This window comes from Rhinoraja longicauda, chromosome 44 (genome assembly GCF_053455715.1).
Source record: "Rhinoraja longicauda isolate Sanriku21f chromosome 44, sRhiLon1.1, whole genome shotgun sequence".
NCBI classification, from domain to species: domain Eukaryota; kingdom Metazoa; phylum Chordata; class Chondrichthyes; order Rajiformes; family Arhynchobatidae; genus Rhinoraja; species Rhinoraja longicauda.
Window position 1 is genome coordinate 6,104,588 of NC_135996.1, and position 12,291 is coordinate 6,116,878.

Here is a 12,291-nt window from a genome sequence, read left to right on the forward strand (position 1 = left end):
CGGTGCGACTTGGCCGCGGGGACTTCCATCCCCTTGCAGGGACTGTGCGGGTCGGTCGGGGACGAGCTGTCTGTCCGTGGGCATGGGGAAGAGAGTGGAAGTTTTGTTGCCTCCATCACAGTGAGGGGGTGTTTGGAGTCACTGTGATGGACGTTTGTGTTGGGGTCATGTGTCTTGTGTTCTTTTTTGTGTGTGACTGCTATGTAGTTTCGTTCGGTACCTTGGTACCGAATGACAAATAAAGCTCTGTTGAACTGTGTGTGGCCCCTGCTTCTGGATTTCCCCCAACATCGGGAACATTTTTCATGAGAGGAATCGATCGCGTAGAGTCTCATGCCCAGAGTAGGTGAATCGAGGAGCAGAGGGCATAGGTGTCTTTGACATTTCCACTCCAGGGAAAAAGGGTCTGACTGTTTACCTTATCCGAGTTTGATTTTAGTTCATTGTCATGTGTATCGAGGTACAATGAAAAGCTTCCAAACTGGGAGGTCATGTTGCAGTTGTCTAAGACGTTGGTGAGGCCGCATTTAGAGTTCTGGGCACCATGTTACAGGAAAGATGGTGACAAGCTTAAACATTGGGATAGTCCCAGCCTCAACTACCTCCTCTGGCAGCTTGTTCCATACACCCAGTCAATTATCTTATACACACTTAAATCAAGTCAAGTTTATTTGTCACATACATATACAAGATGTGCAGTGAAATGAATCGGGAGAATTTTTACATTTACCAAGCCAATTAACCTACAAACTTGTACGTCTTTGGAGTGTGGGAGGAAACCAAAGATCTCGGAGGAAACCCACACAGGTCACGGGGAGAACGTACAGACGGCGCCCGTAGTCAGGATCTCCAATGCGAGTCTCCAGCGCTGCATTCGCTGTAAGGCAGCAACTCTACCGCTGCGCCAATGGTCATTGAAACATAGAAAATAGGTGCAGGAGTAGGCCACTCGGCCCTTCGAGCCAGCACCTGCAATTCAATATGATCCGTCCAAAATCCAAGGGCGGTCACGGTGGCGCGGCGGTAGAGTTGCTACCTTTACAGCGAATGCAGCGCCGGAGACCCAGGTTCCATCCCGACTATGGGCGCCGTCTGTACGGAGTTTGTACGTTCTCCCCGTGACCTGCGCGGGTTTCCTCCGTGATCTTCTGTTTCCTCCCACACTCCGAAGACGTGCAGGTTTGTAGGTTAATTGGCTTGGTAAATGTAAACATTTTCCCGATTCATTTCACTGCACATCTTGTATATGTATGTGACAAATATACTTAACTTGATTTGAGTGTGTATAGGATAGTGTTAGTGTGCGGGGATCGCTGGTCGGCGCGGACCCGGTGGGCCGAAAGGGTCTGTTTCTGCACTGAATCTCTAAACTAACCATTAGAAATAAATTAATAATCAGTAATGCACTTTGTTTTATTTCAGGTTCGTCCCATCACAACGGGGCATCCTATCAGCAGCCGATTTCCAGCCATCCAGGTAGGAACGTTTTCAGATGATCAACTCCCCTTCCCATTCCCACACCGACCTCCCTTTCTATCCTCTGCCTCGTCCGCTGACAGACTAAGACGAAACCCATACTAGAATATCTGCACTTCATGTTCTGTCCGAGCTGTCGTACAGCACAGAAACGGGCCCTTCGGCCCATGCCGACCAAGATGCCCCATCTGCACTAGCCTCCCCTGCCCGTGCTTGGCCCATATTCCATGAACATTGGGCGGTCACGGTGTCGCGGCGGTAGAGTTGCCGCCTTACAGCGAATGCAGCGCCGCAGACCCGGGTTCCATCCCGACTACGGGTGCTGCCGTCTGCACGGAGTTTGTACGTTCTCCCCGTGTCCTGCGTGGGTTTTCTCCGAGATCTTCCGTTTCCTCCCGCACTCCAAAGACGTGCAGGTTTGTAGGTTAAGTGGCCTGGTAAATGTAAAAATTGTCCCTAGTGTGTGTGGGATAGTGTTAGTGTGCAGGGATCGCTGGGCGGCAGGGACCTGGTGGGCCGAAAGGGCATGTTTCTGCGCTGTATCTCCAAACTAAATTGTGTGTCACGACCTTTCTTCAGACTGATTTGGACCCCAATCCGAAACTTCACCTATACATCTTCCCCAGAGATGCTGCCTGGCCGGCTGAGTTACTCCAGCACTTTGTGTGTTTTTTTTTTGGTATACCAGCACCTGCAGTTCCTTGCATCTATCACTTGCCAGCCTTTGCCTGACTCGAACCTCTCTTTTCTAGCCTTCTCCCCTACTATGAGATGTAGCATTTTGGGTAGTCTAATCAGGGCAGGACCTACACAGTGAATGGTACAGTTGGGGAGCCTTGTAGAGCAGAACTTGAAAGTAGCGTCACAGATAGATGGGGTGGTCAAACATAGAAACATAGAAAATAGGTGCAGGAGTAGGCCATTCGGCCCTTCGAGCCTGCACCGCCATTCAATATGATCATGGCTGATCATCCAACTCAGTATCCCGCACCTGCCTTCTCTCCATACCCCCTGATCCCTTTTGCCACAAGGGCCACATCTAACTCCCTCTTAAATATAGCCAATGAACTGGCCTCAACTACCTTCTGTGGCAGAGAATTCCACAGATTCACCACTCTGTGTGAAAAAAAACTTTCTCATCTCGGTCCTAAAAGACTTCCCCCTTAAACTGTGACCCCTTGTTCTGGACTTCCCCAACATCGGGAACAATCTTCCTGCATCTAGCCTGTCCAACCCCTTAAGAATTTGTAAGTTTCTATAAGATCCCCCCTCAATCTTCTAAATTCCAGCTAATTCAAGAAGGCTTTTGGCACATTGGCCGTCATCGGTCAGAATGTTGAGTTTGGGTGGTTACATTACAGTTGTACGAGACATTGGTGAGGCCACATTTAAAGTATTGCGTTCAGTTTAGGTCATCCTGTTTTAGGAAAGCTGTTTAGTTTAGAGATACAGCGTGGAAACAGGCCCTTTCGGTCCACCGGGTCCGCGCCGACCAGCGATCCCCGCACACTAACACTATCCTACACCCACTAGGAACATTTTTTACATTTATACCAAGCCAATTAGCTTACAAACCTGCACGTCTTTGGAGTGTGGGAGGGAACCGAAGATCCCGGAGAAATCCCACACAGGTCACGGAGAGAACGTACAAACTCCGTACAGGCTCGAAGGAGGAGGTAGTTGAGGCTGGGACTATCCCAACGTTTAAGCTTGTCACCATCGTTTCTATAACATGGTGCCCAGAACTCTAAATGTGGCCTCACCAACGTCTTAGACAACTGCAACATGACCTCCCAGTTTGGAAGCTTTTCATTGTACCTCAATACACATGACAATGAACTAGTCGGGATGGAACCCGGGTCTCCGGCGCTGCATTCGCTGTAAGGCAGCAACTCTACCGCTGCGCCACCGTGACTGTTGTTAAGCTGGAAAGAGAGCAGAGAAGATTTGCGAGGATGTTGCCAGGACTCGAGGGTCTGAGCTACAGGGAGGGGTTGAGCAGGCTGGGACTTTATTCCTTGGAGCGCAGGAGGATGAGAGGCGATCTTTACGAGGTATAAAAAATCGCAAGAGGAATAGGGTAAACGCACAGTCTTTTACCCAGAGTAGGGAAATCAAGACCCAGAGGACAAAGGTTTCAGGTGAGAGGGGAAAGATTTAATAGGAATCTGAGGGGTAGCTTTTTCACACAGAGGGTGGTGGGTGTGTGGAACGAGCTGCCAGAGGAGGTAGTTGAGGCTGGGACTATCCCATCGTTTAAGCTTGTCACCATCTTTCCTATAACATGGTGGCCAGAACTCAAAATGCGGCCTCACCAACGTCTTAGACAACTGCAACATGACCTCCCAGTTTGGAAGCTTTTCATTGTACCTCGATACACATGACAATGAACTAAAATCAAACTCGGATAAGGTAAACAGTCAGACCCTTTTTCCCTGGAGTGGAAATGTCAAAGACACCTATGCCCTCTGCTCCTCGATTCACCTACTCTGGGCACGAGACTCTACGCGATCGATTCCTCTCATTGAAAATGTTCCCGATGTTGGGGGAGTCCAGAACCAGGGGCCACACACACACATAGCGGCACGGTGGCGCAGCGGTAGAGTTGCTGCCTTACAGCGAATGCAGCGCCGCAGACCCCGGTTCGATCCCGACTACTGGTGCTGCTGTCTGTACGGGGTTTGTACGTTCTCCCTGTGTCCTGCGTGGGTTTTCTCCAAGATCTTCGGTTTCCTCACACACTCCAAAGACGTGCAGGTTTGTAGGTTAATTGGCCTGGTAAATGTAAAAATTGTCCCCAGTGGGTGTAGGATAGTGTTAGTGTGCGGGGATCGCTGGTCGGCGCGGACCCGGTGGGCAGAAAGGGCCTGTTTCCACGCTGTATCTCTAAACTAAACAGCTTTCCTAAAACAGGATGACCTAAACTGAACACAATACTTTAAATGTGGCCTCACCATAGTCTTGTATAACTGTAATGTAACCACCCAACCTCAACATTCTGACCGATGACGGCCAATGTGCCAAAAGCCTTCTTGACCACCCCATCTCGGAATCAAGGGGTATGGAGAGAAGGCAGGCACGGGTTACTGATTGTGATCACAGTGAATGGCGGTGCTGGCTCAATGGTTCCTGAACCTATTTTCTATGTTTCTATGATTGTGCCCTCACCCCTCATCCCTCCGGCTGGATCTTCCATCAGGCCCCGAGTTCTGGTGTTCCATCACCTACTTTGAGATGGACGTGCAGGTGGGCGAGATGTTCAAGGTCCCCTCCAGCTGCCCGGTCGTGACCGTCGACGGCTACGTGGATCCGTCGGGGGGCGATCGCTTCTGCCTCGGCCAGCTGTCCAACGTGCACAGGACCGACGCCAGCGAGAAGGCCAGGTTAGTGCTCACGCCTGGAGCAGGGCTGAGGTTTAGTTTTCCTTGTATTACTGTCGTACAGTGAAAAGCAAAGATACTAGAGGAACAAGATGAAGCACTCGACCCTAAAAACCGTAGTGCGTCACGACGCCATTTTAGCAGGCTGAAACTTGCAGAAACATTTTAAAAGAAAAATAACAAAAATCTGTGAATTGATAGATGAGATATATTCTGTATTTTAATGGTATCATCACACTTACTGTTCCCCCAAAACACTGATTACACTGCGAGAGGCATAGTGAACGGCGGGTTTTGCCTACTAAAATGGCGGGTTTTGCCTACTAAAATGGTGGAGTTTGCCTACTAAAATGGTGGGGTTTGCCTGCTAAAATGGCGGGGTCTGCCTACTAAAGTGGCGGGGTTTGCATATTAAAATGGCGGGGTTTGCCTACTAAAATGGCGGGGTTTGCCTACTAAAATGGCTGGGTGTGCCTACTAAAATAGCTGGGTTTGCCGACTAAAATGGCGGGGTTTGCCTACTAAAATGGCGGGGTTTTGCCTACTAAAATGGCGGACGTTACGCTCCTTTGCGTACTACACTTCAGTATAGGCGATTTCAACAGAGTGGTCCATCTTTTACCTCTAGTATCTTTGCTGCGTGCTATCCAGTCAGCGGAAAGACCACGTGATTACAAACGAGTTAGATAGAGCTCCAGGGCAGCGGTTCCCAACCTTTTTCATCCCGTTTACCCCTGGCAACTTTTCGAAAGTAAATTTACTCCCACCCGGTTTTGTTCAGTAATTTGAGTTTACACTTCTGCCATAATAAAGCAATCGACAAAGGGGAAATTTTAAAAAGCTGTTTTTATCATTATTATTTTAAGTTCAAATAACAATAACGGTAGGCAAAATTTACCCCATGTTAGGAACCCTTGCTCTAGGGGCTAGTGGAATCAAGGGATATTGGGAGAAGGCAGGCACGGGTTACTGATTGTGGATGATCAGCCATGATCACAATGAATGGCAGTGCTGGCTCGAAGGGCAAAATGGCCTCCTCCTGCACCTATTTTCTATGTTTCTATGTCTGCAGTTGTACAGGATAAAGGGAATTCTTTGCCACGGGAGGCTGTGGAGGCCAAGTAAATGAATATTTTTAAGGCAGAGATAGATGGATTCTTGATTAGTACAGGTACCAGGGGTTATGGGGAGAAGGCAGGAGAATGGGGTTAGGAGGGAGAGTGGCAGAGTAGACTTGATGGGCCGAATGGCCTAATGCTGCTCCTATCACTTAGGACCTAATGAATAACATTTAACGCAAGATAAAGTCCGATTAAAGATAGTCCGAGGGTCTCCAATGAGGTAGATGGGTCAGGAGCGCACTCTAGTTGGTGATGGGATGGTTCAGTTGCCTGATAATAGCTTTAGACTTTAGAGAGAGAGGCCAGTGAGACCGCGCCGACCAGCGATCACCCCCGTAAACGAACACTATCCTGCACACAGTAGACAGTTTACAATTGTACCACAGCCAATTAACGTACAAACCAGCGTGTCTTTGGGAGCGTGGGAGGAAACCGGAGCACCCGGAGAAAACTCACGCAGGTCATGGGGAGAACGTACAAACTCTGTACAGCCCGTAGTCGGGATCGAACATGGGGTCTCCGGCGCTGAGAGGCAGCAACCTTACCACTGGAAAGTACACGGACGCGCACACACAGACACGTGCACACACACACAGAGGCGCACACAGACAGGCACACACACAGACATGCCCACACACAGACAGGCGCGCATACATGCCCACACACAGACAGGCACACACACAGACAGAGGCACACACAGTCAGGCGCGCGCACACAGAGACAGGCGCGCGCACACACAGCCAGGCACACACACAGACAGAGGCACACACAGTCAGGCGCGCACACACACAGACAGGCGCGCGCACACACAGCCAGGCACACACACAGACAGAGGCGCATACGCGCACACACACAGAAACACACACAGACGGACACGTGCACACACAGACAGGCACACACACAGACAGGCACGCACACACACAGACAGGCACACACACAGACAGGCACACACACAGACAGGCACACACACACACAGACAGGCACACACACAGACAGGCACACACACACACAGACAGGCACACACACAGACAGGCACACACACAGACAGGCACACACACAGACAGAGGCACACACAGACAGGCACACAGACAGACGCACACACACAGACGGACACGTGCACACACAGAGCCACAGACGCACACACACAGACAGGCACACACACAAACAGGCACGCGCACACACAGACAGGCACACACACAGACAGAGGCACACACACAAACAGGCACACACACACACAGACAGGCACACACAGACAGGCACACAGACAGGCACACAGACAGACGCACACACACAGACGGACACGTGCACACACAGAGCCACAGACGCACACACACAGACAGAGGCACACACACAGACAGGCGCGCGCACACACAGACAGGCACACGCACAGACAGACGCACACACACAGACGGGCGCGCGCACACACAGAGCCACAGACGCACACACACAGACAGGCACACACACAGACAGAGGCACACACACAGACAGGCACGCGCACACACAGACAGGCACACACAGACAGACGCACACACACACAGACAGGCACACGCACGCACAGACAGGCACACGCACACACAGACGGGCGCGCGCACACACAGAGCCACAGACGCACACACACAGACAGGCACACACACAGACAGAGGCACACACACAGACAGGCGCGCGCACACACAGACAGGCACACGCACGCACAGATGCACACACAGACAGGCGCGCGCACACACAGACAGGCGCGCGCACACACACAGACAGGCACACGCACGCACAGATGCACACACAGACAGGCGCGCGCACACACAGACCGGCGCGCACACACACAGACAGACGCACACACACAGTCAGAGACGCGCACACACACAGAAGCACACGAAGACAGACACGTGCACACAGAGACGCACACACGCACCTGCCTGTTGTGCTGCTCCTGCACTGTGTTGATGGAGTTGTGGGTCGGCGGGTTTGAATGCACATTAACGGCCTGCGCTGCGCCGTGTGTGGTGCCCGCTGCAGGTTGCACATCGGGAAGGGCATCCAGCTGGAGTGTCGGGGCGAGGGCGACGTCTGGATGCGGTGTCTGAGCGACCACGCCGTCTTCGTGCAGAGCTACTACCTGGACCGGGAGGCGGGCCGGGCCCCTGGAGACGCTGTACACAAAATCTATCCCGGGGCCTACATCAAGGTGAGCACATTGTCCAGAGCCTTTCACTCTTCGTGTGTCCCGGATAGAACAACGGAACTCTTACTTGCAGCAGCACGACAGAATATGCAAATAATAGTACACTGTAAAAACAATATAACAAACGAATGTATGTATGTATGTATGTATGTATGTATGTATGTATATCCGTTTCCTATAAGAAGGTATTTATTCACAAAATGCTGGAGTAACTCAGCAGGTCAGGCAGCATCTCAGGAGAGAAGGAATGGGCGACGTTTCGGGTTGAGACCCTTCCTCAGACTGATATCTGTTTCCTTTTCCCCGACATACAGTCTGACAAAGGGTCTCGACCCGAAACGTCACCCATTCCTTCTCTCCAGAGATGCTGCCTGACCCGCTGAGTTACTCCAGCTTTTTTACGTGTATATATTCTTCTTCTTTACGTATATATATTATTCCATCTTCTTTACGTATATATATATTATTATTATTATTGCACTATTATTGTTTCATTTATATATAAATTATTTACATATATGTGTATATATATATATATAAATGCTGCCTGACCTGCTGAGTTGCTCCAGCATTTTGTGAATAAATACCTTCGATTTGTACCAGCACCTGCAGTTATTTTCTTACACTATATATATATATATATATATATTTATATTTATATATATATAAGTTAAACAATAATAGTCCAATAATAACAATAATAGTCTGTGTAGTTCAGAGCTTATTGGAGATTAAACATAGAAACGTAGAAACAAGATACACTGATGAGCCAAAACATTATGACCTGATGAGCCAAAACATTATGCCCACCTGCCTAACATGCTGTTGGTCCTCCGTGTGCAGCCCCATACGCAGTAGGGTGCGATGCACTGTGTATTGTGACACATTCCTCCCGTCACCACCATTAACATTTTCCGTGACTTGTGCCACAGTCGACCTTCTGTCGGTTCGGACCAGACGGGATAGCCTTCGTTGCCCTCGCGCATCGATTGGGCGCCCAACACCCTGCCTGTCGCCGGTTTGTGGGTTTGTCCCTCCTCGGACCACTGTCGGTCGGTCGGTACTCACCACTGCTGACCGGGAGCACCCCACAAGCCTTGCCGTTTCAGAGATGCTCTGACCCAGTCGTCTGGCCAGAACAATTTGGCCCTTGTCAAAGTCGCTCAGGTCTTTACTCCTGCCCATTTCTCCTGCATCCAACACGTCAACTTCAAGACCTGACTGTTGACTTGCTGCCGAATATATCCCACCCCTTGACAGGTGCCATTGTAACAAGATAATCAATGTTATCCACTTCGCCTGTCAGTGGTCATAATGTTTTGGCTGATCGGTGTATATATATTGATATAAATTAAACAATAGTAGTCTGTGGAGTTCAGAGGTTATTTGAGGTTGTAGTGTTTAAAGGCCTGATGGCTGTGGGGAAGAAGCTGTTCCTGAACCTGGACGTTACAGTTTTCAGGCTCCTGCACCTTCCTCGATTCCCCTACTCTGTGTAAAATACTCTTGTGCCTTCACCAATGGGTTAACCGATCAGGGCTAGCATGGATGTGGAGGGGCCGATGGGCCTGCTTCTGCGCTGTACAGTGGCCAGTCTCGACGGCTGCACAAGATGCAGAGCCAGTGTGTGTTTGTGCATTTGTTCATTCCCATCCGCTCTCACCATCAACCTTTCTCACCCCCCCCACTTCTCTCCCCGCCCTACCTTCCTCTCCCCTTGCCTCTCCCGAACTGTGTCCTGCCCTTCTCTCCCTGCTCCTCTGTCCCTCTCCCCCATTCCTTCTCCCCCTCCCGAACTGTGTCCTGCCCTTCCTCTGCCCCTCCTTCCCCCTCTCCCCCTCCTTCCCGCTCTCCCCTCTCTTCCTCTCTCCCCGTCCTCCCTCCTCTCCCCCACCTCCTCACTCCCGTCCTTCCCTTCCCTTCCCTCCTCTCTCTACGCCATTCTCTCCTCTTCCCCTTCTCTCCTACTACCACCCTCCCTCCTCTCACCACCCTCCCTCCTCTCCCCCTGCCCTACCCCCCTTTCACCCCGCCATTCCCTCTCTCGGTCCCTCCCCTCTTTCTGCGCCCGTCTCCCTCCCTCCCTCCTCTCCCCCCTCCTCTCCCCTCCGCCCCTCCTCTCCCCCTGACCTTTACTGTGCCCCTCCCTCCCCATCCCACCCTCTCCCCCCTTCTTCCCCCCCCTCCCCCCTCCATCCCTTCCCCCCTCCCTCCCTCCCTCCCCCAGGTGTTTGACCTTCGCCAGTGCCACCGGCAGATGCAGCAACAGGCCGCCACAGCGCAGGCAGCAGCGGCAACCCAGGCCGCGGCCGTGGCGGGGAACATTCCGGGCCCCGGCTCCGTGGGAGGCATCGCGCCCGCCGTCAGTGAGTACCGCCTGGCGCACCGACCGTCCCTGCCGCGCGCCTGCTCCCGAACGCCACGGTGGCGCGGCGGTAGAGCTGCTGCCTCACAGCGCTTGCAGCGCTGGAGACCCGGGTTCCATCCCGACCACGGGCGTTGTCTGTACGGAGATTGTACGCTCCCACCGGAGGGGAGGGACGGGGAGAGGGAGGGAGGGGGATACCCTGTGACCTGCGTGGGTTTTCTCCGAGATCTTAAAGTCATAAGGAATTGGAGTAGAATTAGGCCATTCGGCCCATCAAGTCTACTCCGTCATTCAATCACGGCTGATCTATCTCTCCCTCCTAGCCCCATTCTCCTGCCTTCTCCCCATAACCCCTGACACCCGCACTGATCAAGAATCTATCTATCTCTGCCTTAAATACACCCACTGACTTGTGGCCTCCACAGCCGTCTGGCAAAGAATTCCACAGATTCACCGCCCTCTGGCTAAACATAGAAAATATGTGCAGGAGCAGGCCATTCGGCCCTTTGACAGTGGCGAGGTGGTTGAGTTGCTGCCTCGCAGCGCCGGAGACCCGGGTTCGATCCCGACTACGGGCGCTGTCTGTACGGAGTTTGTACGTTCTCCCCGTGACCTGTGTGGGTTTTCTCCGAGATCTTCTGGTTCCTCCCGCACTCCAAAGACGTGCGGGTTTGTAGGTTAATTGGCTTGGTAAAGGTAAAAATTGTCCCCAGTGTGTGTAGGATGGTGTTAGTGTGCGGGGATCGCTGGTCGGCGCGGACCCGGTGGGCCGAAAGGGCCTGTTTCCGCGCTGTATCTCTAAACTAAACTAAACTAAACATGTCCTTGTCGCCGTTCTGCTGACTGGTTAGCACACAACGAAAGCTTTTCACTGTACCTCGATCAGATTCAGAATTACCTTTATTGTCATCCAAAAGAAACAAGTCTTTTGGACGAGATGTGGTCACCCACATTCCAACAATAAGAGCAATTAAAAAAAGCAATTACACACACAACCACAAACCAACACTAAACAAAAAAAGAAACATCCATCACAGTGAGTCACGTGACAATAAACTCCCGTGCAGTCACACACCCGTGGTCGGGATGGAGCCCGTGGTCTCTGGTGCTGTGAGGCGGCAGTTCTACCGCTGCGCCATTCTCTCTCCCCTTCGCTGTCGCCGTACGGTTAAAACTCCGCTCTCTTCCCCCCCCCCCCCCCCCGCAGGTCTGTCGGCGGCGGCTGGTATCGGCGTGGACGACCTGAGGCGTCTGTGCATCCTGCGGCTGAGCTTCGTCAAGGGATGGGGCCCTGATTACCCCAGACAGAGCATCAAGCACACGCCCTGCTGGATCGAGGTACACCTCCACCGTGCCCTGCAGCTGCTGGACGAGGTGCTGCACACCATGCCCATCAATGACCCGGGCTCCGTGAACTGATGCCAACCTGCCCGCAACCCCCTCTCCCCACAACCCCCCTCCCCCTCTCTCCACAACCCCCACCCCCTCTCCCCCCACCCCCTCTCCCCCCACCCCCTCCCCATCCCCTCACTCTCTCCCCCCCACCCCTCCCCCTCTCCCCACCGCCTCTCCCTCCCTCTCTCCCCCCCACCTCCTCTCCCCCCACCCCCTCTCCCCCCCCCACTTCCTCTCCCTCTCTCCGCCCGCACCCCTCTCCCTCTCCCCCCCACCCCTCTCCCCATCCCCTCACTCTCTCCCCCCCACCCCTCCCCCTCTCCCCACCGCCTCTCCCTCCCTCTCTCCCCCCCACCTCCTCTCCCTCCCTCCCTC

At 52.6% G+C, this 12,291-nt stretch overlaps 1 protein-coding gene across 4 annotated transcripts in view; it reads left to right on the forward strand.

Moving 5' to 3' along the window:
• The window catches only part of smad10a (SMAD family member 10a), an 84,690-nt gene extending 72,647 nt beyond the window's left edge, over window positions 1-12,043 (forward strand). For all 4 annotated transcript variants that reach the window (XM_078432040.1, XM_078432043.1, XM_078432042.1 and 1 more), the window contains 5 exons: window positions 1,423-1,476; window positions 4,676-4,859; window positions 7,988-8,156; window positions 10,381-10,519; window positions 11,729-12,043. In XM_078432040.1, the coding sequence (XP_078288166.1) occupies window positions 1,423-1,476; window positions 4,676-4,859; window positions 7,988-8,156; window positions 10,381-10,519; window positions 11,729-11,940 (758 nt within the window). In that variant the 3' untranslated portion in view covers window positions 11,941-12,043. The remainder of the gene's footprint in view (window positions 1-1,422; window positions 1,477-4,675; window positions 4,860-7,987; window positions 8,157-10,380; window positions 10,520-11,728) is intronic.
• Window positions 12,044-12,291: the final 248 nt, after the last annotated feature.